Source organism: Coturnix japonica, chromosome 4 (assembly GCF_001577835.2).
Source record: "Coturnix japonica isolate 7356 chromosome 4, Coturnix japonica 2.1, whole genome shotgun sequence".
NCBI classification, from domain to species: domain Eukaryota; kingdom Metazoa; phylum Chordata; class Aves; order Galliformes; family Phasianidae; genus Coturnix; species Coturnix japonica.
In genome coordinates, this window is record NC_029519.1 from 69,204,275 (window position 1) to 69,228,610 (window position 24,336).

A 24,336-nucleotide genomic window follows, 5' to 3' on the forward strand; every position below is an offset into this window, starting at 1 on the left:
TGGGGCATGAGCTGGGTGAGGAGAAGCTGAGAGAGCTGTGACCATACAGTCTGGAGAAGGTGGATCTTATCAATCTAAATGAGTATCTGATGGGGGTTAGATAAAGAAGACAGAGACAGAATCTTCTTTGTGTCACTCGGCAATATTTATGAAGTTCCATTTCAACATAAGCAAAAGCATTTTCACTGAAAAGTGACAGAACACTGGCATATGCCGCCCAGGGAAGGCATGAAGGCTCCATCCTTGGAGTTGTTTAAAACCCAACTGGGCAGTGTTCTGGGCAATCGTGTGGGTGATCTGCTCTGAAGGAGCTGGACCATATGATCCCAGAGAGGCCCTTCATGCCCAGCTGTGGGCTATTTTCCACTGAAAGGGACCTTGGTCTCTGCCATTTGCTCTCTTCATCCCCTGGTCCCCAGGTTCTCACTCTTAGGCTGAAATACTCTACAGATCTGAAGGCTCTGAATTATATAGAATGCAATTCCTTAAAAACTTTACCAGGGTGCTGATAGTATAATATGGAAAAGGTTGGGAGGCTGTAATAAGTAGGTTGGCCAAGTTCCTTAATGAAAATCTAATCTGTTGCTTTCTTGAGACATACGGAGCTTTTTATAGTTGTCTTCAGGCTATTTTCACTAAAATGAATTATAGTAAACTATTATCACTTTTCAGAGAGATTGATTTAAGTCTGATTTGCAGATTATGTGTCTCTGAGAATAAGGGTCATAAGGTCTGGAGAATTAAACTGAGGAATCATTGGCACGAAGTTTGTGTTACCTGCTCTTGACTTAAGTGTGTTTTAGTGGACTGAGGTGCTATTTACAGACTTACAAGAAAAGGAAATACACTGTCAACTGATTCAAAATTATATAGGCAAATACTCAGATGGATAAAATGGTTTTAGAAAATACTTATTGGAAGAAAAGGAAAAGTCTAATCTAACTGTAGAAGAAAAAAAAAAAAAAGTGGATACTTATAATTTCATATGTTTTAGTACTGTTGGTTAAAACTTTGGTCTGTAGGCAGTAATTTTGATATAAGAATAAATGATATTGCAGATATCACAGATCAGAAAAAAGAAATAAACATGGGGTTTGAGTGTGGGAAGGATTTGAGGCACTCAGTCACAGCACTGAGTCCATGTTACTCATCTTTGCAGTTTTGTTAAAAACTTGAGAACAAAGGCAAAATCATCAGAAACATTCATTTTTTCCTAATTGCCACAGAATACTAAGGAGATCAGTAAAGATAAAACAAATTTGTATGGACATGGGAAGAATGAATAAGCAGCTAATTTTACTTCTTGAGAATCTGTACTTTATTAGCTATTTGGAGGTAATACTTATAAACAGTCGTCCAGACTTCATGGAGTTTCTGAACTGTTCCATCTGCAGATTACACAGATACTTTCTGAATGTAAAATACTGCTATTACTATTAGTCGTGTACTGCTATTAATAGTATACAATAGTGTATTATTTTTACCATTACTATTGTAATAGTTTTTAAATCATGCATTTTATTCTACTTAGTACTTTATTTATATAAATTACTGGAATTTTCCCATAGCATCAGTGCAGATCAATCATACATTAGAACACTTATTCTATAAGTAGTCTAAATTATAGGAGCCCAGTCTTACCCACTAGATAGGGAGTAAAAATGGATGGGTCTGTGTATGCCAGATTCTGACTTGGATGCATGTGGGTGGTTTAATCAATGTGGCCCACACATCTCCGAAGCAGAATTTGGACTTTAATTAGACTGTCTTTTCACTGCCCTTCATACAGTAGCTTTTCCTGGGAACTGACAGATTCATTTTGTTTGGGTTTTAATCCACTCACCAGAAAAGGTTTTGTAAATGTGGATGGTTGTTCACATGTATGACTCTGGGACTCTTCCCAGCTTCAGTTCTCTCAATTCCCTCCTCCCCAGCTTTAGTAGAACTGCTGAGCAAAGCCTAGAAAAAGCGTGCATCCCAGCCCCTTCTTCATCCCAACCAGGTGGGCTGCATCTGGGAGGGAACACACCTGGTGTGATATTTCACTGAGACAAATCTGGGCAGAGTCAAACAAAAGTAGGGGCAGGAGGAGAGCAAAGGACATCACTGTATAACTCCATAATGTTTTGCTTTGTGTGCATTCGTTTATTTTGTTTACAAATGCACGCATAAATAACTGTGCCAGCCTCTGGTCCACACAGATGTCAATTAGCCATGGACAGAGATGTCAATTAACAAATAACAGTAAGTTCAGGCTTTCTTCTGTGGTGCTCAGGAAAGCTCATTTGCAATCAGTGAGAAGTCATCTCCAGACTTCCCTAGCTCTTAGATCTGTCCAAGGGAAAGTTGGTCTTAGCGTCTCCATTTAATTACTGAACCCCAGCTGTGATAATCTCCCAAACAAGAGACTTTCATGGTCTGCCTGGAACTATACAGGCCATCTCAACTTTTTGGTCTGGGAGCCAAAAAACCTGCAGTCCCAACCAGTGCTGTTCACCAATCCCATCTATATAACATGTTGATGAGATAATCAGCTACAGTCTGCACCTCAGCTTCCAGACAGAGCTCATTTAAGCTACAGGCACAGTGTCATTTTTTTCATTCTGTTGCTGATTCTTCTGAACTTTAAAAGGCTTTTTATATTTTATGTTTTTATATTTGTGTCTGTTTTATTGCTTATTTTATATCATAGCTCTCTAATTGAAGACACAGGACTTGACAGGCTGCAAAAAACAGTCTGGAAGCAATCAAACCAGTATTTTTATTTCACTGGTTAACACTTCTATTGTTTGACTTCGAGACCAATTTGGCAGTTATCCTACACGCTGTATACATATATGCTAAATCTAAGTCTCTGCTGCTGAGAGCTTGTACTGTAAAGGCAACCCTTGACAAGTGCACTGAGCAAGGAGGGTTTTGCTGTCGAGCCCTGCTTCTGCAACAGAGGCCACGAACCTGCGTTCTGTAGAGAGGGGATTGAGAAATTGACAGCATATCTTTGGGACACAAAGGGAGGAAGTATTCTTCTATTCCTAGCCTGTAAATAATACCCGTTTCCTATGAACTAGAAAACCATGTTTACTTTTTATTTCATTTGAATCTTCCTTAGGGAAGAACAAAACAAAACAACAGCACCACCACCACATGGCATGTGGTGGTACCACAATTACATGGATTAGATTAATTGATTTCTGGACCACTCGTATCCAGGGAAGTGTCACATATCTACTCATTATATTTCAATTCTAAAATTGCAGTTGGGTCTCTGATCCTCTGGAAATGTAAATAGAGCCATGTGTAGCCAGACTGTCACACGAGTGAGCAGGCTGAAGGTTTGTCATCCCAGTGAGTGACAGCATTGTAGTTTGTGCAAAATAATCACTTCAGATACACCTTTCTTACAGACACCTTCATGTAAATAACCATCATCACCCGTTGTTAAATCCAGCTGATCTTTGCCAGTTTGCTTTGCTGTCTGGGGATTTGCTAACACAAATGAGGCAGACGTTAAGGGGCAGTGCCTTCCACTCTTGGGAAACAGTACGTCCTCAGATACTCAGTTAGGGATGAAGGATGCTGCTCAGGACAAAATGCAAAGTAGCATTACGGGGATCTGGCATTAATGCCTGAATGCTGTGGGAGGGGCAGGTGAATTTTCTTTCCACTTCACAGTGTGTCCAATTTCTTATAGTGCAGGATGTTGCATTTCAGTGGATGAAACAGCCTGTTCTGGATAATGGCACTGTAAGATCCTGCTAGTTCTTATAGATGTAGGTGTGAATCTGTGCCTGCTTTCCTAACCCTCAGTGCTGGGCTCAGAGCTTCAACATCTGCAGCCCTGGCTACTCTAATCTGTTCTTGCAGGCAGATGATATAGCATCTATTATTAATACTGTTTAATAAATCCTATTAAAATAACTTCTTTCTAGTTACTTATAATTTTGCCAGACTTAAGCCAATAAAACTGAAATTATGGTTTATTTTCCTTGTAGCTATTTCTCTCTTATCTGAGCCAAGAATGATTTTTGTCTTTGAAGATGGAAAAAAATAAAATAGTTTGGTCCATATTACAAAACTATTGCAACTTTTTATTTTCACATCTGTAAGATGTTGTGGAGTGGGATTTCTCACCTTGTGGCAGGGGATGCCTTTTGTCTTCCTAGTGTAAATCTGACTGAATTTAGCAAATCTGTAAAATTTATGGGTCTTTGGGGGAAAAAAACTACCATTCTGAAATACTCATCTCTGGCCTCACTAGAGTTTGACAGCTGAAATTTCCAAGATTTCCCTGCTCATGGAGCCCAGTGAGTTATCTCCACATGTACTGCAAAGGGTAGCTGGACTCAAGGCTCTGTGGACTCCTGGATTTTTCCACTGCAAATCCCATTTCCAGAGCTTAATGTATGGTCAGCCAGTGCTGCACATGAAAGCAGGAAGCCCTTCCTTCTCCGGAGCTCCCAGCAGATGCAGTGGTGTCCAGGTGGGCCTGAAAAGGAAGCAGCTTGACCCTGGCATTGTCATTAGAAAATCTGGGAAGAAAACTCTCAAACTCCAATGAGGCATTAGAAGCTTAGGAGAAAAAGGGAAAAGAAGGCAAAAAAAGAAAGGGACTAAACCAGGAAAGAAATCTGATGGCAATGAAGTGTGAGAGTGAAGTATTAACTGGAAGGTGAAAGGGGAAGAGAGGAAGCTGACTGTGGGAGGGTTAGAAGTCAGTGAGAAAAACGTGGACAGTGAATGGGGAGCTGCTTAGCTGCATGGAGGGCTTTAAAAAGATGTTCTTGCCTTGTCCCTGGCTGGATAGAATGCTGAGCAAGGGGAGGAGGGATGGAGTCAGACAAGGCAGGGTGCAGAAAAGTAGGAGACAGAAGATCCTGGGGCAAAGTACACAAAATTCAGAAGCAGAAGAAGGATTTACTTTGTAGAGGCAAGGAGCTTTGTGCAGCTTGGGTGGCTGGGGAGGGCACTGAGAATGTGTGTGTGAAGCTGGATTTTGGGGGAGAGGAGAACAGGAAGACTGCAAATAGATAGCATGGTCCTCTTTAGGTAAGGAGAATGAGGGATTTGGGGAGCTGTGGGGTGTTAGTGAGTCTGCCTCAGCAAGAACAGACAGTGTGTGAGGTGGGGGAGAAGAGACAGGGCGGCACTGAGTGCTGAACTGTGACGTGGAAGATAACCTGTGCGTATAAACTGACCATAAGATGGGAGGAAAAAGAAGGGCTGTGAGGGTAGGGGAGAAAGGAAACAGAGCAGGGAAATAAAGAGTGGAGCTGAGGGTGCTTGGATGTTCTTACAAACGGTTATGTTCTGGAGGAGAAAACATCAGGGCAAGCCTTTTGCGCTTAAAACAGAAAGTTTGTGGTTACAAGAGCTTGTTCCGCAGCGCTTTGTTGTTCTTGGAAACGTCTTCTGCACAAATAAGCTTTGTTACCACTGTACAGAGTCATGTTTGTACTAGAAAATAAGTTATCTTTTTAAGCCACGGAGCTCTTCAGGAAAAGAGCCCAAGCCTTGGACCTCCTTCAGCCTTCTGTAGCAAAAGCAGCTCAGTGAGCTGAGGACCAGCCTGTTTGTTAGTAGGGTTTTGTGAGTGTTTCTCGTGGAGGTTTATGCTACTGTATGCTAGACACTCACATGAGCAGTTTTGCCTTTTACAGACAGAGTCTGCACAGGCATCTGTAGATGAAAATGGGGCTCCATGGGGCATCTCCTTGTGCACAACCCTGTTCCTGCTCATCCTTTTGGCTCCCCACGTTGTTACTTACAGTAGCAGACCCTGGTAGCAAGCACAGGAAATGCCTAGTAGGAAAAATAATGAGATATTTAATGTATTTCTAGCTTTCTTTAATGTGTTGTAGCTGTGGCTACATGGCTGAAACCAGCACCATATGACCATGCTACTTTGGGAATGGTCTATAAATGCAGTTAAAGAAGTTTCAAGATATTTATGTGGTGCCTAGGTCACGTGAATAGAGGTTTATCACAATCAGTAGGAATGCTGGATTTTCATATCACACATTTTCTGCCTAGGATGATTAGCAGGAAATTTAATTTGCACTAATTAGCCTTAGGGGAGCAAAAAAATTAACATGATGGGAAAGTTTCGAGTTTTGCTATATACCATACCAAGATGGAAAAATCTGAGTTAAAGCTCAAGTCTAATGCTGATACACTGGACTTCATTTTCTCTAAATTAAATTAAAAGACTGTAGAAAATTAATATATGCATAGTGAGTGGGTGGGCTTTTTAGGAGCTGGAGTTGTAGAATAGTTGTTCAAAGTATTCACTGAACTGTCAGCCACATCCAGAAAGTGCAGTATATTTTAATCCTTAAAATTGTGTTGATACCTAATATTGCAGTAAAAGCTTTAAGAAGTCCTTGTTTTCTATATTTGTATATTTTCCTTACGTAATGTGCATTATAACCACACATGCAATATTCCACATTGTAACACACAGAGCAGAAACAGCTTTCACAGAACCACTTCTGTGAAAACACCATAGTTTTTAATTTACAACACCCACTTGCAAATACATTTTTAGGGTCAAGTGCCCTTGTTTGTATGCTGGCAAAATTCCTATGAAAATAAGTTTTTCAGAAATTACTCTGAAAGGTATGCAGCGAATAAGAGAGGCATGAGTCACCACATAGTCCTGGTAGATAAATAAGAATTAGGAGCTAATCGACTCTAATTTTGCCTGATGGTGACTTTTCTCTCTCACTGTTCCAGTGAGAACTAAACACTTAGTTTAGATCTCAGTTTTTCCCTCTGAAGATGGAGGTAATTTTCATGTATCCACCACTCAGAATTACTGTGGATTGATTAATGTATGCAAGGCAATGAGTCATTCAATATGGAAGTATTAGTCTGTTTAAACTAAAGTGTTCTTTCATACAAGCTTGTGGTTGCATCCAAATTTATCTGTAAAAAAAGGAGGTGGAAAACATCAGTTGTGTACAAGACTGCCTTCGATACCATTTTTTTCTGCTAGTCTGTGTATCCAAAATGCATGTTGTGCTCACTATTGCCATTACATACTTGGAGAACCCAGTACTTGGAGTCCATACTCCTGAAGACTAAGAGTGGACATAAGTTACTACAGGTGTCTGCTCAGACCTTCTAGCCTGTGGCACAAACACACTCAGTCTAAAGAAAGATTTCAGGTAGGCTCTCTCTTGGCAATCACATGTTGTATAACATACACTATATTACATTCTCAGGTCTTTCTTCACTATCCAGATTGATAGCTGTAGTTGACCTATTCAGTCAACACTGTGTGTGTGTGTGTGTGTGTGTATAAATACACATATGCACACACAAACATATTTGTGTCCACAGCTCTTTTATATAAATGCATTTCTGTAAGTGCTCAGCACTTGTATTTATATATTTATGAGTAATATCCAACTTTCAGTCATAATTGACACCATGTGGCTCTCTGTATGATAATTACTTTGGGACAAAAAAACTTGCAGATGGTTTCAAAAGTACCTCTAACTCACCATCAGTGTAAAGAGATTAAATAAGATGAGCTCACTCTCTCTGAATATCAGAATAAGCTGTTTTCATTGATTTCACTGGGAGCAGGCACAACTCCATTTCTACAGCAGACAGAAAACATGTATTATATTACTTAAATGAAAGTTTGATTTCATTGCACTTAAATTTATTCATGTTCTGTTAGCAAATGGTTGAAGATTTTATAACCTAGAGCATTTGCTGAATTCTGCTTTGTATTTTCCTCACAGCAATTGGAAGGACCCTCATTCCTCGTTATTTTAGCACTGTCTTTGAAGGAGGTGTAACAGACCTGTATTACATTCTCAAGCACTCAAAAGAGTCATACCACAACTCATCCATCACAGTGGACTGTGATCAATGCACCATGGTCACTCAGCACGGAAAACCCATGTTTACCAAGGTAACAGGGAAGACTCAAAAAAGCATGTTGTTTGTTTTTGTTTTGTGTTTTTCTTTCTTTCTGGTGTGTCTGAGAGTAAAAAATGTTGGCTGTTGCATTTTTCTGGTAGACCGAGATTATTTCTATTTTCTGTATTCATTACATGACTGGAGAATTCTGTGGGCATCTTCTGCAATTCTCCCCCCAAAAAATTGCGAGAGAAGTACATTATGCCAGGATTCTGGAGCTATCAGATGTACATGAATTAAATGCAACCTGCCATCTCCTTTTCTCTTGGCTCAATTTTAAAGCAACAATGAGATTTTACATTGCTGGTATATACCACTTTGGGTGGCTCACTTTACATTTGATACTCAGTCTAAGGACTGTAAATCCCTAGTAAACAGATTATTAAATACAGTGGAATGCTGGTCCAAAAGGCAGAGAAGTCAGTGGAGGACTCAATTGATTTGAGCATGTTCTGCATCAGGCAGTTAGTACATATTCAATATTCGCAACTGATAGTGAATTATGGAATATAGTGAAATATATTATCGTCATGCACAGCCTACTTCAATTTTTTAATTAAAGTGAGTGTTGCATATTTATAAAAAGAGTGCCAAAAAGGTGGAAAGTCCAAGTCAAAACAAAAAATCCTATTTTAAAAACCAGTAAACCAGTTTTGAAAATGGAAAGGCCCATTTCATAATTTAACAGAAAATGTTTCTTTTGCATCTTGTACCTGTTCATTTCTATGAACATCAACCTTCATGTGGAAAAAAAAGCACAAAAGAAAAGGTGCATCAGGAGGAGGTAATCCATCCATATTGCCCTTATGACAACATGCTTAGGGGCTGCATGGCACATGTAGTTTTAGCATGTGTGTCTTCTCTGACTATTTTATTCATCATGGTGTGGGGCTTAAAGGACAGGGAGAAGAAGCCACCCATGTGTAGAACACTGGTGAGCTTGGAGGTGTGCATTTTATGGTATATTTATTCCAGCTTTCCCACTACAGCAGCCTGTGATTTACACAGACACAAACATGGAGATATTCCTGGGTGGCACCTCTTTACCACCTCAGTGCTCAGGAAGAGCTGTCCATGGTTGTCACGTGTAGAAAACATGGAGAGGTGAAGGGCAGCTGCTTCTTTGTGTAGCTGCCTTTAAAGATCTTTATGTTTCTTCTTCTTTTTTTTTTTTCTTTTTTTTTTTTGTAATGGCTGTACATTAAAATGGCTGGATAAGTAGTGCTGTTGAAATAGAAGGCAGCGTTTAGTGGAATAAAGGAGAAAAGAATACATTGCTTTCAGAAATAAGTTAGAGCCAAATGCTGTCTCAGCTGTGCATGTGTAACTTCTAGCAGAGATAGTGAGGTCATGGATCTTGAACCCAAAGGTAAACTCTTAACTCCCACAGCATTGCTGGAAGAACAGAACTCCCATAAGCAGTGCTCCAGTTGATGGAGTAGCTCCTCACATCATGTCTGAATTTGACCCAGTGAAGGGCTTTTTTAGTGCAAAAATACAAATAAGCTATTCTTCTTAATAGCTATTTCAGTTTCACAAATAACTTGTAAGCTACAAATTCACTAGCATCTAATATAATGGGCTGGAACAGTTCTCATCACATATTGAATCGTGAATCTGCAGTTGCTTTTTATTCATTTCGACATTTCTCTAGTTAGTGCTACTCACTACATGCTGCAGTATTGGATGAATATATAACATGGCACTTCCCATTTTTTCAAACAAATATGGCTACAACATGCCTACCAGTAAGGATACAAATAGTTCAGCTTGTCTGTAGAAGGCTGTTGTCCGCATAAAGTAAGGCGCACACTTAAGAGCAGATTTTATTGAGGTATAAATAAATATTGTAAAAAATAAAAGCAATTCAGTGGTGTGAATTAAAGTGGCAAAGAGGCCAAAACCTTGACTACCACATTCATTTGCCTGGGCAGATGTTTGGGTTTTTTTCTCTAGGTAAAGAAAAGAATTATATTTCCAATACTCTGATTTTGAGTGTTTTCCGACCCTCCAACTTCATGTGTATTCAAACTGCTTTTCTGCAGTTTGTGGTTTTTACAGTTCCTGATGGCATCACAAAGGTGAGCTTTGCTTCCACCGAGATCAAGGAGCACCCACTGGTGGGACAGGCCTTCTCTTGTGCTCCGTCAACCTGATTTATATCCGTGGCACTCAAACACTCCCAGTGATTTTAGCCCTCCAGCACATTCCAGATTTGCAAAAGCATCGGATTTCTTTTAAAGCAAAGCATCAGGTTTGAGAGACAGCCATTAACAAAAGTGGAAAGAGTTTTAAAAGGTGCATTATATCACTACTACAAGAATCCAAGCATTAAGGAACAGAAATGAATTTATTTCTCGTGGGCGCAGGCAGTTTAATTTCCTACAATTAATAAGTGCAGCGAAGGGGTTAAAAAGCTATTGCTTAGTTTGAGAAACGTTCTTTTTTAGTTTTTTTCCTGGCCTAGTCTAGAGCAACCACGTGATATGCTGAATGCCTGCCAGCCTCTTTCTTGTTGATCCTCCGGAGACCATCTGTGCTGGGGGCATTGATTAGAGTGTGTCTGCTGGGATTACATCTTTTCTGTTGCCATGCCAACTAATCAGCTGATTTTGGTTACCACAGAAACAAAATGTCAGAGCTCACAGTACGGTAACATGAATTCAGCACAACAGAAAATGTTTTCTTAATTGGAGACCCTTTTGATTTTTTGGATTCTATGTAAAAGGTAGCATTAAATTTAAAAAAAAAAAAAAAAATAGGCCCATTTACAATAAGAACTGCACCAATTTTATTGATTAAAAGCAGTGCGTAAAATTCTGCTCCATGTAAGGAAATTAAATTCCTTTATAAGACGTATAAATTTTTACCACTGTGAAATGGGGTATGTGTTTCAGTTTTTCTATGAGAATTTGTTAATGCTAGTGCATAAAACAAGTCTGTTAAGATCTGTGGGTTTTAGAGCCACAGAAGAAACATTTGAGAAGCCACAGGTATTATTATTAAAAAATATTTTAAACCTGAAGTATTTTCATTTAACCGGTCACCAATCGGGAACTTTGGCCTCAGCACAGTATTGTTAATACAACAGAATGCTCTTCTTCTTGTTTTAATCCTTATCTGCACACATGTGTATATCTCTGGGTAATTTCTTATCGTAGTACAAGTGACGTGAAAACCAAGATCAGGGTCAAATGACAACATAAGTTACATTAAGAATTTGAAGGCTTCACCGAAGGATGCTAAAAGGGGCAGAGGAGAACCTGCTGCAACATTCTTCTTCGTAGGTCTAGAGTAATTTATCTGTATAATATGCCTGTTAAAATTATCTGTGTATTTTTGTAGAAACTACCATGAGAAAAAGTCATGGTAACTTTAACAAACTGCTAACCAGAAAAGCCACACATTGACAAAGCAGGAAGTAGTCTGATCTGAGCTAGGGTTGTAAAAAGGCCCATTGGCCTCAACCAAATCTAGGATGGCTGATTGCTCAATCAAATATAAGTTGTATTAAAATTAAATTTGCAAGAACCTTTTCTTTTAAAAGTTGTTACACTGTGTCTCCACAGTATCTCTGCACCTTGTACTTTGAAATTCTGCTTGGAATACGAGTTGTATGCATAAGCATTCAATAAAAAAAAAAAAACAAAACAACAACAACAAACAACAGAGGTAGCTAAATTTTGGATCAGGCTTCGTTTATGTTTTTCAGGGTGCCCCGAGGCAGGCATTTATTATACACCTACTTCTTCTAAGGAAGACCACAACTATAGCATTTCTTTTCCAGTACAACTGTGAACAGTTGCTTAAAAGTCTTCAGTAATTTATTTTATTCATCATTTCNCATCTCTTCCTTAGATAAGAGCTCTCACAGTGCTGCAGGAGCCACTGGCCATAGATGCAGCTCCGCAGTACCCTCTGGCTCTTCATTGCTGACCCACCATTGCATGGAAGGGCAGCACTAATAAAAAAAGTAGATAAGAATGAAAGAAAAGTTAAAATGAAATAAAAAGATAAAATACTTGAAAAAGACAAGAATGGGAAGGAAAAAAGGAACAAAAACAATTAACATCAAACAAACCATTCAGGGCACCCTGTACTCCAACTAGATGGGAATGGAATGTTTATGTGCCCATCCACTGGTGAGGCAAGATCAACCTTAGAAAAGTTGGAAATATTGGGGTCAGCAGCTTTGCATCAAGTGTGCACACTTGGACCTCAGTCAGCTCCACTGCAAAGCTGGGTCATTAATTAGCATTCCTGAACCAAGACGGAGAGAGAACTGATGCAATAAATAAGTACAGTACTCTGTTTGTGAAATGCTATAAAATCTTTAGTATTATAAGGTGCTATCTGCTCTGCAGTAAGGCCAGTGAAGTCATTTTCTCACATTTATTTCCCCCCCCCCCCCCCGCCCCCCTCACCCCCCGCCCCCATGAGAAAGAAAAATAATTAGTCCAGCAACAGAATACTGCTCTGATATTTTTCAGTGTTGTTTGATTGATGATACAGTAACACTGAAAGCAAAATTCCTGGGAATTTATGTCATGCATTTTATGTATTCTAGGTATGCACAGAAGGACGTCTTATCTTGGAGTTTACTTTTGATGATCTTATGAGAATAAAAACATGGCACTTTACTATTAGACAATACAGAGAATTAGTCCCACGCAGCATTCTAGCCATGCATGTAAGTAATCCTTTTTTCACTTGACCTAATGCAAAGAGATGAGATTAGGTCTATGAAGATCTCCAGCAAATTTCACACTCAAGGCAATTAACTATAAATATTTTCTTTTGCCTGCAACTACATCCATTTACAAGTTCCTTCATTGCTCCCTCCTATCTCAGTGCTTTATTGTTGCCACTGTTGCTATATTTCCATTTTGGTTTAGCACAGTTTTGTTTTTAATCCCATTCGGTGGTCTGTATGGTTTGGGCTGAAAATCTATTCATATTGATATCAACTAAACTAACATCAGTGAATTTCCATCATTGTAGATACAAATTTTCTTGGTCTGTCTTCAAATCAAGCTAACTAATTTTACCCTTACATAAGACAGAAAATAAATAAATGTCATATATTTACTCAAAATACTTAAGAATTGTAATCCAGGTCTTCTCTTCCTATTATTTCAGGACATTTTTTTTCTTTGTAATTGGATGAAAATGTACACAATGGAACATTAAAACTTTACATATTCTACAGGATGAAGTCTAACTGTAATAAAGTAAATCACTGAGGGGAAACAAAGAACAGAGTGTTATTGCTACTTTCAGTTCTGCATTGCAGAAGCATTCAGATTAGTAGCGCTCTATGTACAAAATTAATTACAGGGCTATAGTGTTGTAGAGGGTAAGGATACAGCCCCAAATATACACCCTTATTTTGGCATCAAGTTACTTGGATATCCAAAATTAAAGATATATGTTTTAGAGAGGAGTGTCAAGTCATTAAATAATATGTAACTTAACTGGCCCAGACTTGTTTTGGAAATACTGTTGGAAATATCCTCCTCCATTTCTATCCTTTTTTTTTTTTTTTCCCTAGTTATTTTTTGTGGTGTTTTTTTAAGAGGGTTCAACCTCTGAACTATTCAATAATATCCCATTAAATAAAGATGGCTGTGGGCACAATTTTATATTTAGGGAGGTTGCAGTTCAAAGAGACTAGAACCAAGTTAGCTAATAACCAGCAGGTTGTAATTGTAGTAATGAGATCGATATCATTCTAAAGCAGAGGCTGGTCTCACAGGTAAAGCTCCTGGCTTGGATCAGAGAAGGACTGTGCTCGTGCTTTTCCAGTTTCATCTGAAGTAAAATAATCTAAACCAGAAGGGTTCTCCATCCTGTGCTTAGCACTTCTCACATTATTAGGTCTGTTAGAAAGTGCTTTGATGAGTTCTCTGCTTCAATTTCTCATACACAAAAAGAAAGTAATACCTTCTTTGCTTCTGCCTTTATCTGCTTACTTTCCTTGTTTTCCAGCCAACAAAGGAAAGGCTTGAGGTCCTACAGGAAGCTCTTTGTGGGGTAGGTGGGAGGGGTGCTCTGCTTGTCTGTGCCCTATGCATGACCAGACCTCCAAGGTGTATTACTTGAATGGACAGGAGGAAGTATTGGAAAACAGTTCATCATTCTGGTTCAATTCTTTAAGGTTTTGCATTTTCCTGTGCAAACAGAGCTCTGTAGCTTATGGCATAAATTCATTATCAATAGGAATGACATCTCTCTTCAAAGAACCTTCCCCACATTCCACCAAATGCATAAAGAAAAGCAAATAGATGAAAAGCAAAGTGAAAATTCTTTTTCTCTCTGTTGTTTAGGCACAAGACCCTCAGGTGCTGGAGCAGCTGTCCAAAAACATCACTCGAATGGGTCTGACAAACTTCACCCTCAACTACCTCAGGGTAAGCATACCATAGCCAATGTTTATTGTGAGCATTTTTTAAAAGTTACTGTTAGCTTTGAGTCAAGGTAATGAGAGCAGAGCCTGTGTCAGACAGGTAAGAGATGCACCTAACTCTTAGCAGGAATGCAGGAGACTGCACTAAAGATGTAGCTGCTAATAATGCAGCATTAAAAAGAATAAGAAGTTTGCCATGGAGTTGAAGGAATGTGTGCACAACACTCTGGTTTTGATGGCATTACTTCTCATGTTTGATAAAAGGATTGATTTTTTTTGCAAGCAAAACTGTTTCACTGTTCCTGAGAAAATGGCAGCTTGTTCTCATTAACAACTGTCTGCATTCTCCATCTCTCCGACCTCCCCACCTCTCCATGTCTGAGCAAACACTCAGCTCCAGTTCTGGCTGCAGCAGTTCCTCAAACCAGTTCTTACTTCATGTGCTTCTGGGAGCCTGAGCTCCCTCCTCGGCCTTGCATAGAATTGAGTGTGGTTTTTTATGATTAAATAATGCATTTGTTCCCATTGCTTTTTGACCCTTAAAGTGCATTCAAAGTTTGTAAGTTTATTTTTATTTTTCAGAGTATTCCCTGGTGTGGGCTTACAATGCATACACTGAAATATGGGTTTGTAGAGTTCATTTTTCAAGGTTAAAATTAAGACTTTTCTTATTCCTAAACATGCCATTAATAGATAAAATGGGGCAGATAACTCAATAATAAACCAAGCTAACGTGTCCAAGAAATCTGGTTTTATTCCTTCTAATTGTGTAATAATTCAAGATGGTTCTTGAAGATGACAAGAGCACACTGGGAAATGCAATTTTTTTCAGCTCAAGGTAGAGCTGAGAGCCTGTATTGTAGTGAACAAAAAAAAAAAAAAAAGCTGTGCTTTTTTTCAAGTCTGTGATCCTTGTAAAATCCTTCCTATGGTGAAGTCCTGTCCCAGAGTGTTTTGGACTCCAAGGAGGAACAATGTCAGGATGGAGACATGGTGAGATTTTCCTCACTGTGTATGTCCATGGCTTATAGAAAGGCTGCAGTTTTCCTTGCTCTTCCAGGATAATAAGCCTTTGTTGGTAGCTGTTTATGGTGCTGGCTGAAAAGTTACTGTTCAAATTATAGTCTGAGTTACACAGGGCAGACTGGCTGTAACTGAAAGAAGAATTTGTCATAAAACCTCAGAGGAATAAGGTGCTGCATTAGAATTTCCCCTGTAAAGTCGAGGACAGTGTGTCTATGTTGTGTATATTGCATTCTCTCCAACATCTCTTATCTCTTAACTTTGAGAGCTATGGATTTGAAGAGCTGGCTATTTGCACGTGCTGATAGAGATAGGGCAAGGGGGAACGGTTTTAAATTAAAAGAGAGGAGATTTAGATTAGATGGTAGGCAGAAATTTTCCACTCAGAGGGTGGTGAGGCACTGGCACAGGCTGTGCAGAGAGGCTGTGGATGCCCCATCCCTGGAGCGCTCAAGGCCAGGTTGGATGAGGCTCTGGGCAGCCTGAGCTTGTGGGTGAGAACCCTGCCCATGACAGAGGCACTGGAATTAGATGATGTTTAAGGTTCTTTCCAACCCAAGCCATTCTGTGATTATAGCTTGGTGTACTTGTAGCTTGGCTCTCCAGAAATGGCCACCATGGCTCCCTCCTAAGTCACACCACATTTTGCATAATGGCAAACATCAGCAGGCTTCTGCCTTCAGTAGGCTATTTCCATGTTTTCTTTAGAGTTTTTATACACTACGAGACATCACCTGCCTTTTGAAGTCTTTGATTCCCTTAGCGTGCCTGGACATACCTGTGAGCACTTGGGCAGGCTCAGCACATGCTCTCTGTGGAGCTCAGAGGGCAAGGCCAAATTTGCAGCATTTCCTTTTCCCAGTCCCTTCCAGGTCCTTTGTGGCATATTCTGCTACTGCCACTCATGATGATGTGCACAAGAAAGGCAGGGGCCCCGCTAGGGTGCAACCGCACAGCACACCCGCACTGCTCCCATCAGCATCAAATAAAGGGAAAGGAAGAAAGTGGGGGAGGGAGAAAAAAATCCTCAGGAAAAGAAAACTGGGATCAAGCTAAGCACTGAGGAGATGAGCACTGAAGTGAAAGGGGATGAAAAGATGAAGTCTTACTTTTTTTCTCCTTCCTTACTAGTTTAGTTAGCTTAACAGACAACATTTGGTCTCTGGGTGCAAAGCTTCCACTGGCTCCTGCTGTGGTGATTCCAAAAGGGTTTTTTTTTTTTTTTCCTTTTTTACAAGCCAATCTTTGTAGCTCTCTTTCTTGCAGGGAGGAATTGATCATTCTGCTATTATTTTTTTTTTTCAGATGTTCAGCTCGAGCTCATATTAGATGAAATATTTCCATTTGATTTACTTCTTTTCCAATCACTTTCTTCTGTTAATTTTAAAATGAAAATCCTTTCTCAACTAAGGATTGTGAAACCATGAGCTAGAAGTATCTGGTAAATGCACTGAGGTTTAAGGTGTTTTCTCCTTTATTTAAGCCAGCATTAAAGGATATTATATCCAGTCTTCCCAGTATTTAGCAATTAGCACTGCTACATGTTTCTGAATAAGGATTTCACACTAAGCATAAAAATGATTTCCTTTTTTTTCCCTTTTTTCCTGCTGCACACAGCAAAGGCTTGCAATACTCGTAAGCAAAAACTTCACTGATGGGCAGAATTAATCATTTTTATTCTCCAGCGTGCACACAGCAGCAAGCCACACTGCAGTCTCTTTAAAGGCAGAATTTAAACCTGGATTTCAGATGGTTGTGATATAAAGGCATAGCCTGTATTTTTTGCACTCTAGCCATCACAGAATGCTAAATCATTGCTATTTGGAATAATTGCAGTTGCTGGCATGTTAACCTCCATTCCAGAGTGCCACATGCCTGTGGAGCCACAGCTTTGGATCTGTGCCCTGTTTTGTCTTCATTTATTCAGAATAAAGGTGTTCTACACAGAAGAACATTGATTTTTTTTAATAATATTTAATACAAACTTTAAGTATTTTTTTCTGGAACATATTCCAGAACCTGGAAATGAATTATTTTGTTCTGTGCCGTTTTGTGAATGTTTTTTCTCTCTGCTTTCTCTGGCACTGTAAAAAACCATAGATTTCCTTCCCTTCCACTTACTAGTTTGTTTTGTTCCAGCATAATTGATTACCTCATCAATGGGGTCAGCAGACTTTGCTGTAACTGCTGAATAGGAGCTGAACAGGCTGTCTCAGAAATAATGAGCAAAACCTTGTAGGTTTTAAATTAATATCAAGCTTTTTAAAAGGTAATTTTTCATCAAGTCATCAAGTATTACAAGATATTACAAACCATCAGATAATAAGTCCAAGACCTATATCCTAGTCCCAGTCAGTACAACTCCAAAAACAAACAGGGTTCCTGTACAGAGATGAAAGATGGAGATAACATGCAGCAGACCAGATTCCACCAAGCTACAATGAATTAGTCCACACACATTACCTTCTTATTTTTTTGTCTGCAGAGTTTTCTTGTTGCTCTGCTATTTTATTTAAGTCTTCAGTGCGTAACATATTTGAATGTACTCTAAACAGCAGATGAATGCCAGCAGCACTATTCAGTTTGGAGCTCAGAGAATTCATTCTGCCTTCTATAAAATGATTTATTCTCTCAAAATTTCTCACATGATAGAAATGCCGGCCTCTAATGCCAATTAGGCAGGACTACCTGGCCTGAGCCTTGACATACAGCTGTATCTTGCCCAGCAGGTTTCCAAAATTTGTTTCTCCTCTCTTGTATTGTGTGAGTTGGAGTTGATTTCTCAGAGCTGTTCTCAGGGTATAGATCCAGCACCCTCCCCATGCTGTGGGTCTGCTCCAGCAACTGCTCTGTTTGAGTTAGTGGAGCCCAGCCCACTTCTGTCCTCTGCAAAGGTAGAGCTGGTGCAGCGCTTCCCCTTAATCCCATAGGGTGCATCCACCAGGGCTTGTCGGAGCTACAAATTAGCCAGTTTGTTTTCTGTACAAGCAATAATGAAGCATTACTGTTGCAACACAGGGCAATATTTCTCGAATCCTCCTTTTCAGTAATTCAGCTTCTCACTGGACACTCAGATTTCTTCTGCTAGGAAAATAACATGAATTATTTAATGGGACACAATTTTCTGAAGGCAGTGCTCACATTGCAATCAGTCCATTTGTAACTATATCCAATGCACATGCAAAATAGACTCACATGCAACAGTTTTAATGCACTGTGAATTTTATTTTTTCTTTCTAAATATGGTTTCATGCATGGAAAGGAAATGAATCCAGATCATTTGTGTTTCCTTCTAATGTGTAATGGTTTGTGTCAGCTATCTGGTCAATACTTAACAGCATTTTGTGTATTTTCAGTGAAGAGGGAGAAAGATTATGTGCAAGCATTGTTAAGGATGCAAAGTCAGGTGCATCTGGGTAAAGAAATGCTATATTTATAGTCACCCATGCAGCACTAATCCATTTCCCTGTGTGAGTAATGTGATGTTGCCATCTTTTGACTACAGCGTCACACGTGGTGGTTTCCTTAGAGCTCCTGGTCCAGGCAGAGCACAGGAATGCTGCTAGCATCCATTCTGTACCAAGCACTCCAGTGCTACTCATTTCATAGAATCACAGAATGGTTTAGGTTAGAAAGAACCTTAAAGCCCATCTAGTTACAGCCCCCTGCCCTGGACAGGGCTGCCACCTACCAGCTCAGGCTGCCCAGGGCCCCATCCAACCCTGGCATTGAACACCAGTGGGGATGGGGCACCCACAGCTTCTCTGGGCAGCCTGTGCCAGTGTCTCACCTCTTCCTGAGAATTTCCTTCTACCATCTAATCTAAATCTCCTCTCTTTTAATTTAAAACCATTCCAATTTTTCCTCTGTCTACCCGTGTAAAAAGTCTCCATCTTTTTATTTTTTATTTTTTTAATAAGCCTCCTTTAGGTACTGAAAAGATTCCTTATGGACTTTATTGCAGCATCACTGTAGCATCTCCTCTGCAGATGTTAATGGCTGCGTAGCACCTACACATGGAAGAGCACTGTCACCCCTGCTTGCACATATGATGTTGAGGTCACTCGGGATCAGCTAACTGGAGGTAGCCATTCAGAAAAAGCAAAGGCCTGACTTTGCAAGGCACTTGCTGTAACAAAACTGTTGACATTGATCAGTCTGCTGTCTCATGCTAGCTCTGTAAATGAAGGGGGAACAGATGAGTGTTTCTGGGAACACACTGATAAGAGTGCTTTTCCAATGACTTTGTATCACAGTAGAGCTGTGTGGCAAGGGAATTTTGTTAGAGCAGCATTTGGTTACTCTATAATCTAAGCTCATCCTTTCTTCTTCTGTTGCTTCCCTCTTCGTTCTTCTGCCGTATTTCGATGGCTTCAGCAGATAAGCACGAAGCCCTGCACATAGCAACTGCACTGACTGTGTTCTGTGAGCAGTGTGAGGTGTCAGAGAAGCAGAATATCTGAGCGTGTAGCGAGATGCTGTACCCTAATGGATAGGAGTAACAAGTTCTGTTAAGGATTCACACTCAAAGGACAGGTTTGGGATCATTAAATTATTCTGAAGATTTTCCTAATGAAAGCTGTCAACATTTTAAAGAATCCTCAGAACCAGAGGCACGATATCTTGTAGACTTTATTCCTACAAATGGTAGCATTTTTCAATGAGACAGTTGAGCTTGGGGCAGATCTCCCTGGGAAAACACGGTCGAAATCAAAAGGGTTTCACAGAAGGATTCAGATTTCTCTGACTGTCCATTCTCAGTCTGTGCCAGCTATAATTAGGAGATTCTGCCAAGGTTCTCTGGTAATGTAATTTCTTGTGTTTGTATCAGTAATGATCACAGTGGTTTCTTTTCCTCTATTTCATGTGTTTAATATTTTCTAGACAATGTTATATGTTACTTTCAGAATAATAAAGGAGAAGAATGTGTTCTTTGCAACAGCTTGTACAATCAAATGTTAGCTTTTCTCTTTTTTTAATAAAGATATGACATTGCAGAATATTTATAAAACAAATTATCCTACTGTAAGCAGAAGAGAACAGAGAAAAGTGATAGAGCAGATTGTTTTTGAGAAGTGACCAGGATGGAGTGAGTGGGATGAGGGAGCAAGAATGGCAAAGACATAAGAAAGTGGAGAATGAGGCACCAAGTTGGAAATATTGTGAAGAGAAGATGGAATTTGAAGTAGCAGAGTTAGGGCATGATGATAAAGTGATACTCATCACAGACAATAGTAGTGTTGTACTTTTCATCCGTTGATCCCTAAGCATTTTATTGAAACAAATGAAGTGTGTAATAGATGGGAGAATTGTGACTCATCAAAAGCAAAGTAAGATGTAGCAAATCCAATGGCTTTTAAAAAGATCAGATAACAATTTTAAGCCAGATGAGCCAGCGTAATAGTGACTAACCCAGCTTGCTGTGGCTTGGAAACAGGTTTTAGAGCCTGTGGATAGCAGAAAGTTTGGATGCAAGTTAAAAACAGGGAATGGAAGCGGAGCATAAGTGATTAGAGAAAACATCGGGATTTAAGCAGAAACAGCAGATTTTACCCACATTCTGGAGATGGTAATGGCCAGTCTTCACACAAAGGGCACTAACGGGATCATGAGTTTCAGTTCAGAAAGATGTATTGTGTATGAACAGAAGCTAGCTACTGTGCCCACTGGATATATAGATCATATGACCTTTGAAATTAAATTAAGCTCTGCAGTAATGAGAATGGAAGGATGATAGCCTGCAATGTGAATCCTGGAAGCATCCATGAGTGAGAAATCAGAATGAAGTTAGGTTGGAGCATTTTAAAAATAAAATGTTAGAAGGGTAAAAGGCAGAGAAAAAGACTAATCGTCAGCTGTATAAAAACAAGCCACAAGATTTGAACTAATAATGTTATTTCAGAAAGGAAAAAAGATGAGGGGAAAGAAGCCCAAGAACACAGCTGCAGGCTCTGTTTTTAGAAGACCAAATTAAAGCCTGGACTAATATGCAGTGCAGTCATAAATAATAATAACTATTAATTAAGTTTAGGAATGAGAGCTGCAGAGGTATGATTTGTGTGAAGACCTGAAAACACCAAAACCAGCTTCTTGTTCAAAGCAATGAAAACAGCAAAAATTATAATTAGCTGTTGAATATTGAACATCCATGGGTGTTCAGTTCAAATTGTTATGCAGGGATGGGTGAGTGGTTGCAGAGGTCAAGAAATAGGCTTTAATGAAAAGCCTGGGGTTCAAATCTTTGTTCTTGGAAGCAGTTGTCTTGGGGTATTGATTTCTGAAAGCTTATGGTAGCACTATGGTCTGCTCTTATCTTGAAAAGTGAATCGTATGTCTCCCCCGTGTTTTTAATCTTCAGGAGGTTTATTTTACAAGTCTCCTTATTCTGGTATCACAAGCAATCACGTTACATGATCTCTGCAATAATTTTCTCTGGGTAGTTAACCTTTCTGGTAAGCTTGTCCCTTCCCCTTCCTCTGACATTACCTGTTCCCTTTGACTGATCTGACGGGGAAACTCATCTAGCCCTTCCACCCAAGTGATGATCATCCTCAGTAGCTCTCCCAGTGCTACTCATGCAAGGTAGGGAACAGAGATTTGTGTCATCTGGCTTCTGCCTGGAAGTTAGACCACATCTCCAAGTTTGTTGCCACTGAAGGGTTGTGCGTCTGTGAACGTGTGTGTATAGATATAAGCGGAATGCAGTTTTTTTAAGTACCATAGGAATCACACAGTAATTTACCAATCAATTGCACTAATTGAAAATACCCATTTTGTGCTCACCTTTTAGAAAATCTTAGTACACTGTTTCAGTACTGTATGTACATTTACATGAATATCAGCGTTTGTCTGGTGGTCATAAGTGTGCAAGTCTGTGCAGTGCTTTTGATTTGTAAGCATACCTTGTGTTCGTACTAATGGATCTATCAGCAGGGATATCTAATTAATAAACAGGAACCCATGATTTTGCAATTATCTCAACTACATTAGACCCATAGGATGTAATGTACAGGCAGTGCTGATGAAGTACTGAACCAGGTCTGTACTGCTGCATACATGAGGCTTGTGAGCAGTGTAAGCAGAAGTGGTTTCCATCTGTTTTGCTTCACTTCTAGCATTGTGTTCTGCACAGCTAGAAAATGGTGCTATGCTGAATATTTCTCCCTGTCCCAAATGGCTTCTTTAATCTTATGCCTTGTTACCTTTTCCCATCAGTGTTTCTACCTCACCACTGCTTCATAATAAGGCAGTTTGTTAATCAAAGAACCAGTCTTAACATCCATTGAAGTCAATGGGTATCTGTCCTTTGATCCAAATGTCATCTCATAGTTTTTCATTTATTCAGAGGTCTTTTATACCCATAAAATCCAATTTATCAAAATTAATTTCTCCAGTCCCTTGGGCAATTTTAGCCATGAAAATGCCATGCTGCATGAACAACAACAACAAATGGTTATTTTTATTGCGTTTTTGTTGTTGTTTTGTTTTGCAGTTTTGTGACAAAAGAAAATTAACTTGATTTAGCCACAGATTATAATTCCTAGGTGAGCCCCAAGGAACAACTATCAACTTAGGGATCTGACTTGAAGAAAAGGTTTAGGAATATAAAAGAATGAAGGAAGACAAAAGAACAGCGCTTTCATAGCAAGAGAGAGAATTTTCTCATTTTATTAATCATTCAGGCAAAACTTAGAGCTAGTTTAATTAAAAGGCCGTGCACCATTTCTACGCAAGATAAGACAGTTTTACATAAAGTAAGTATGAAGCACACACACAAAAAGCCCGCAGCATATTCCCTAGCCTGATTGCGTGGCATCTCATTTATAAAGCAGGATTGGACCCAGCCAGGTCTGGAGCAAAATCTCCAAGGAAAACACAAGCACTATCTAAAGAAAATGGTGTTGGCAGTTAAGCAGAGATCACCACACTCTCTGGAGCAGATCTGGTCTCATGCTTCATGTCACCAGCCGCAATACAGGTACTGTCTTCCATAGTATGTTATAGGTCGAAAGTAATGCGAAGGTCTAGAGACTTCCCATGCAAACTAATGAAATTATAGAATGGAATAATCTTCTGATTGTGATATGCAAATAAAGGAAGTAAGGTTTCAATCTTCTAAGCACTACAGCAGAGCTTTCTGTTTTTTAGCTTTTGACAAGATGTGTTAGAGCTATGGTATCATGTAAAATATTATAGTCTATTTAAATAGCAACTGTCTTTCTTTTATAACTCTCCATATCCTGGTGGTACTCCAGGGTATCCTTGGGTGCCTTGTCTTTTCTAGTGTGTGAGGTGAAATGTTCAGCCATACAAGGGAGAGAATATCAGATATATTCTATTGCTATGACCTTGAACAATGTAATTTTAAAAATGAATTAATTTGACAAAAATAATTATAATAAGAAACATGAAATACATGAAACATGAAACACAGCTAGCTCATTATTATAGCTAATAGTATAAGAACAAAAAGTTGCTCAGAATAAAAATATATGTTCCTGAAGTCAATATTATCACCCAAATCATATTCATACCACTTATTGTTTCTTTGTGTACCCTCCTGATGGCTAATTGTATCCTGAAGACCATCTGGTCTCTTTGTCAGCTGCTTCAAATTCTTCCTGGGTCAGCGTCAGGATAGCCTGGATCCTACAATCTTATTTTAATATTTTGAATTCTACTGTAGACCACTTTGCAGCCTAGGATAGGCTTCCTCTGGCTATAATAGATGGTAAGGAAAACCCTTATTTCCAGTTACACAATAATACAATAATTTTGTGGACTTCACAGCAGCAGAGGACTTACGGACACTGCCCTTGTCTAAGCTCCAAGACTTGCTCCTAGCTGCTGCAGGTCATCCCAGTTCTGCTGACATGATGGCAAGAAGCAGTGCACTGCTTAAGGCTCCTCCGAGTACAAACCCAGAGGGAGAAGGCTGCCTCTTGTTTAGACCACAAAAACAACCACAAAACATA

The 24,336-nt window shown here is 39.4% G+C and overlaps 1 protein-coding gene across 9 annotated transcripts in view; it reads left to right on the forward strand.

The window, feature by feature from the left end:
- The window catches only part of LDB2 (LIM domain binding 2), a 207,258-nt gene that overhangs the window by 149,028 nt on the left and 33,894 nt on the right, over nucleotides 1–24,336 (forward strand). For all 9 annotated transcript variants that reach the window (XM_015862864.1, XM_015862866.2, XM_015862865.1 and 6 more), the window contains exons 3-5: nucleotides 7,752–7,924; nucleotides 12,500–12,622; nucleotides 14,259–14,342. In XM_015862864.1, coding sequence (XP_015718350.1) covers nucleotides 7,752–7,924; nucleotides 12,500–12,622; nucleotides 14,259–14,342 — 380 coding nt within the window. The remainder of the gene's footprint in view (nucleotides 1–7,751; nucleotides 7,925–12,499; nucleotides 12,623–14,258; nucleotides 14,343–24,336) is intronic.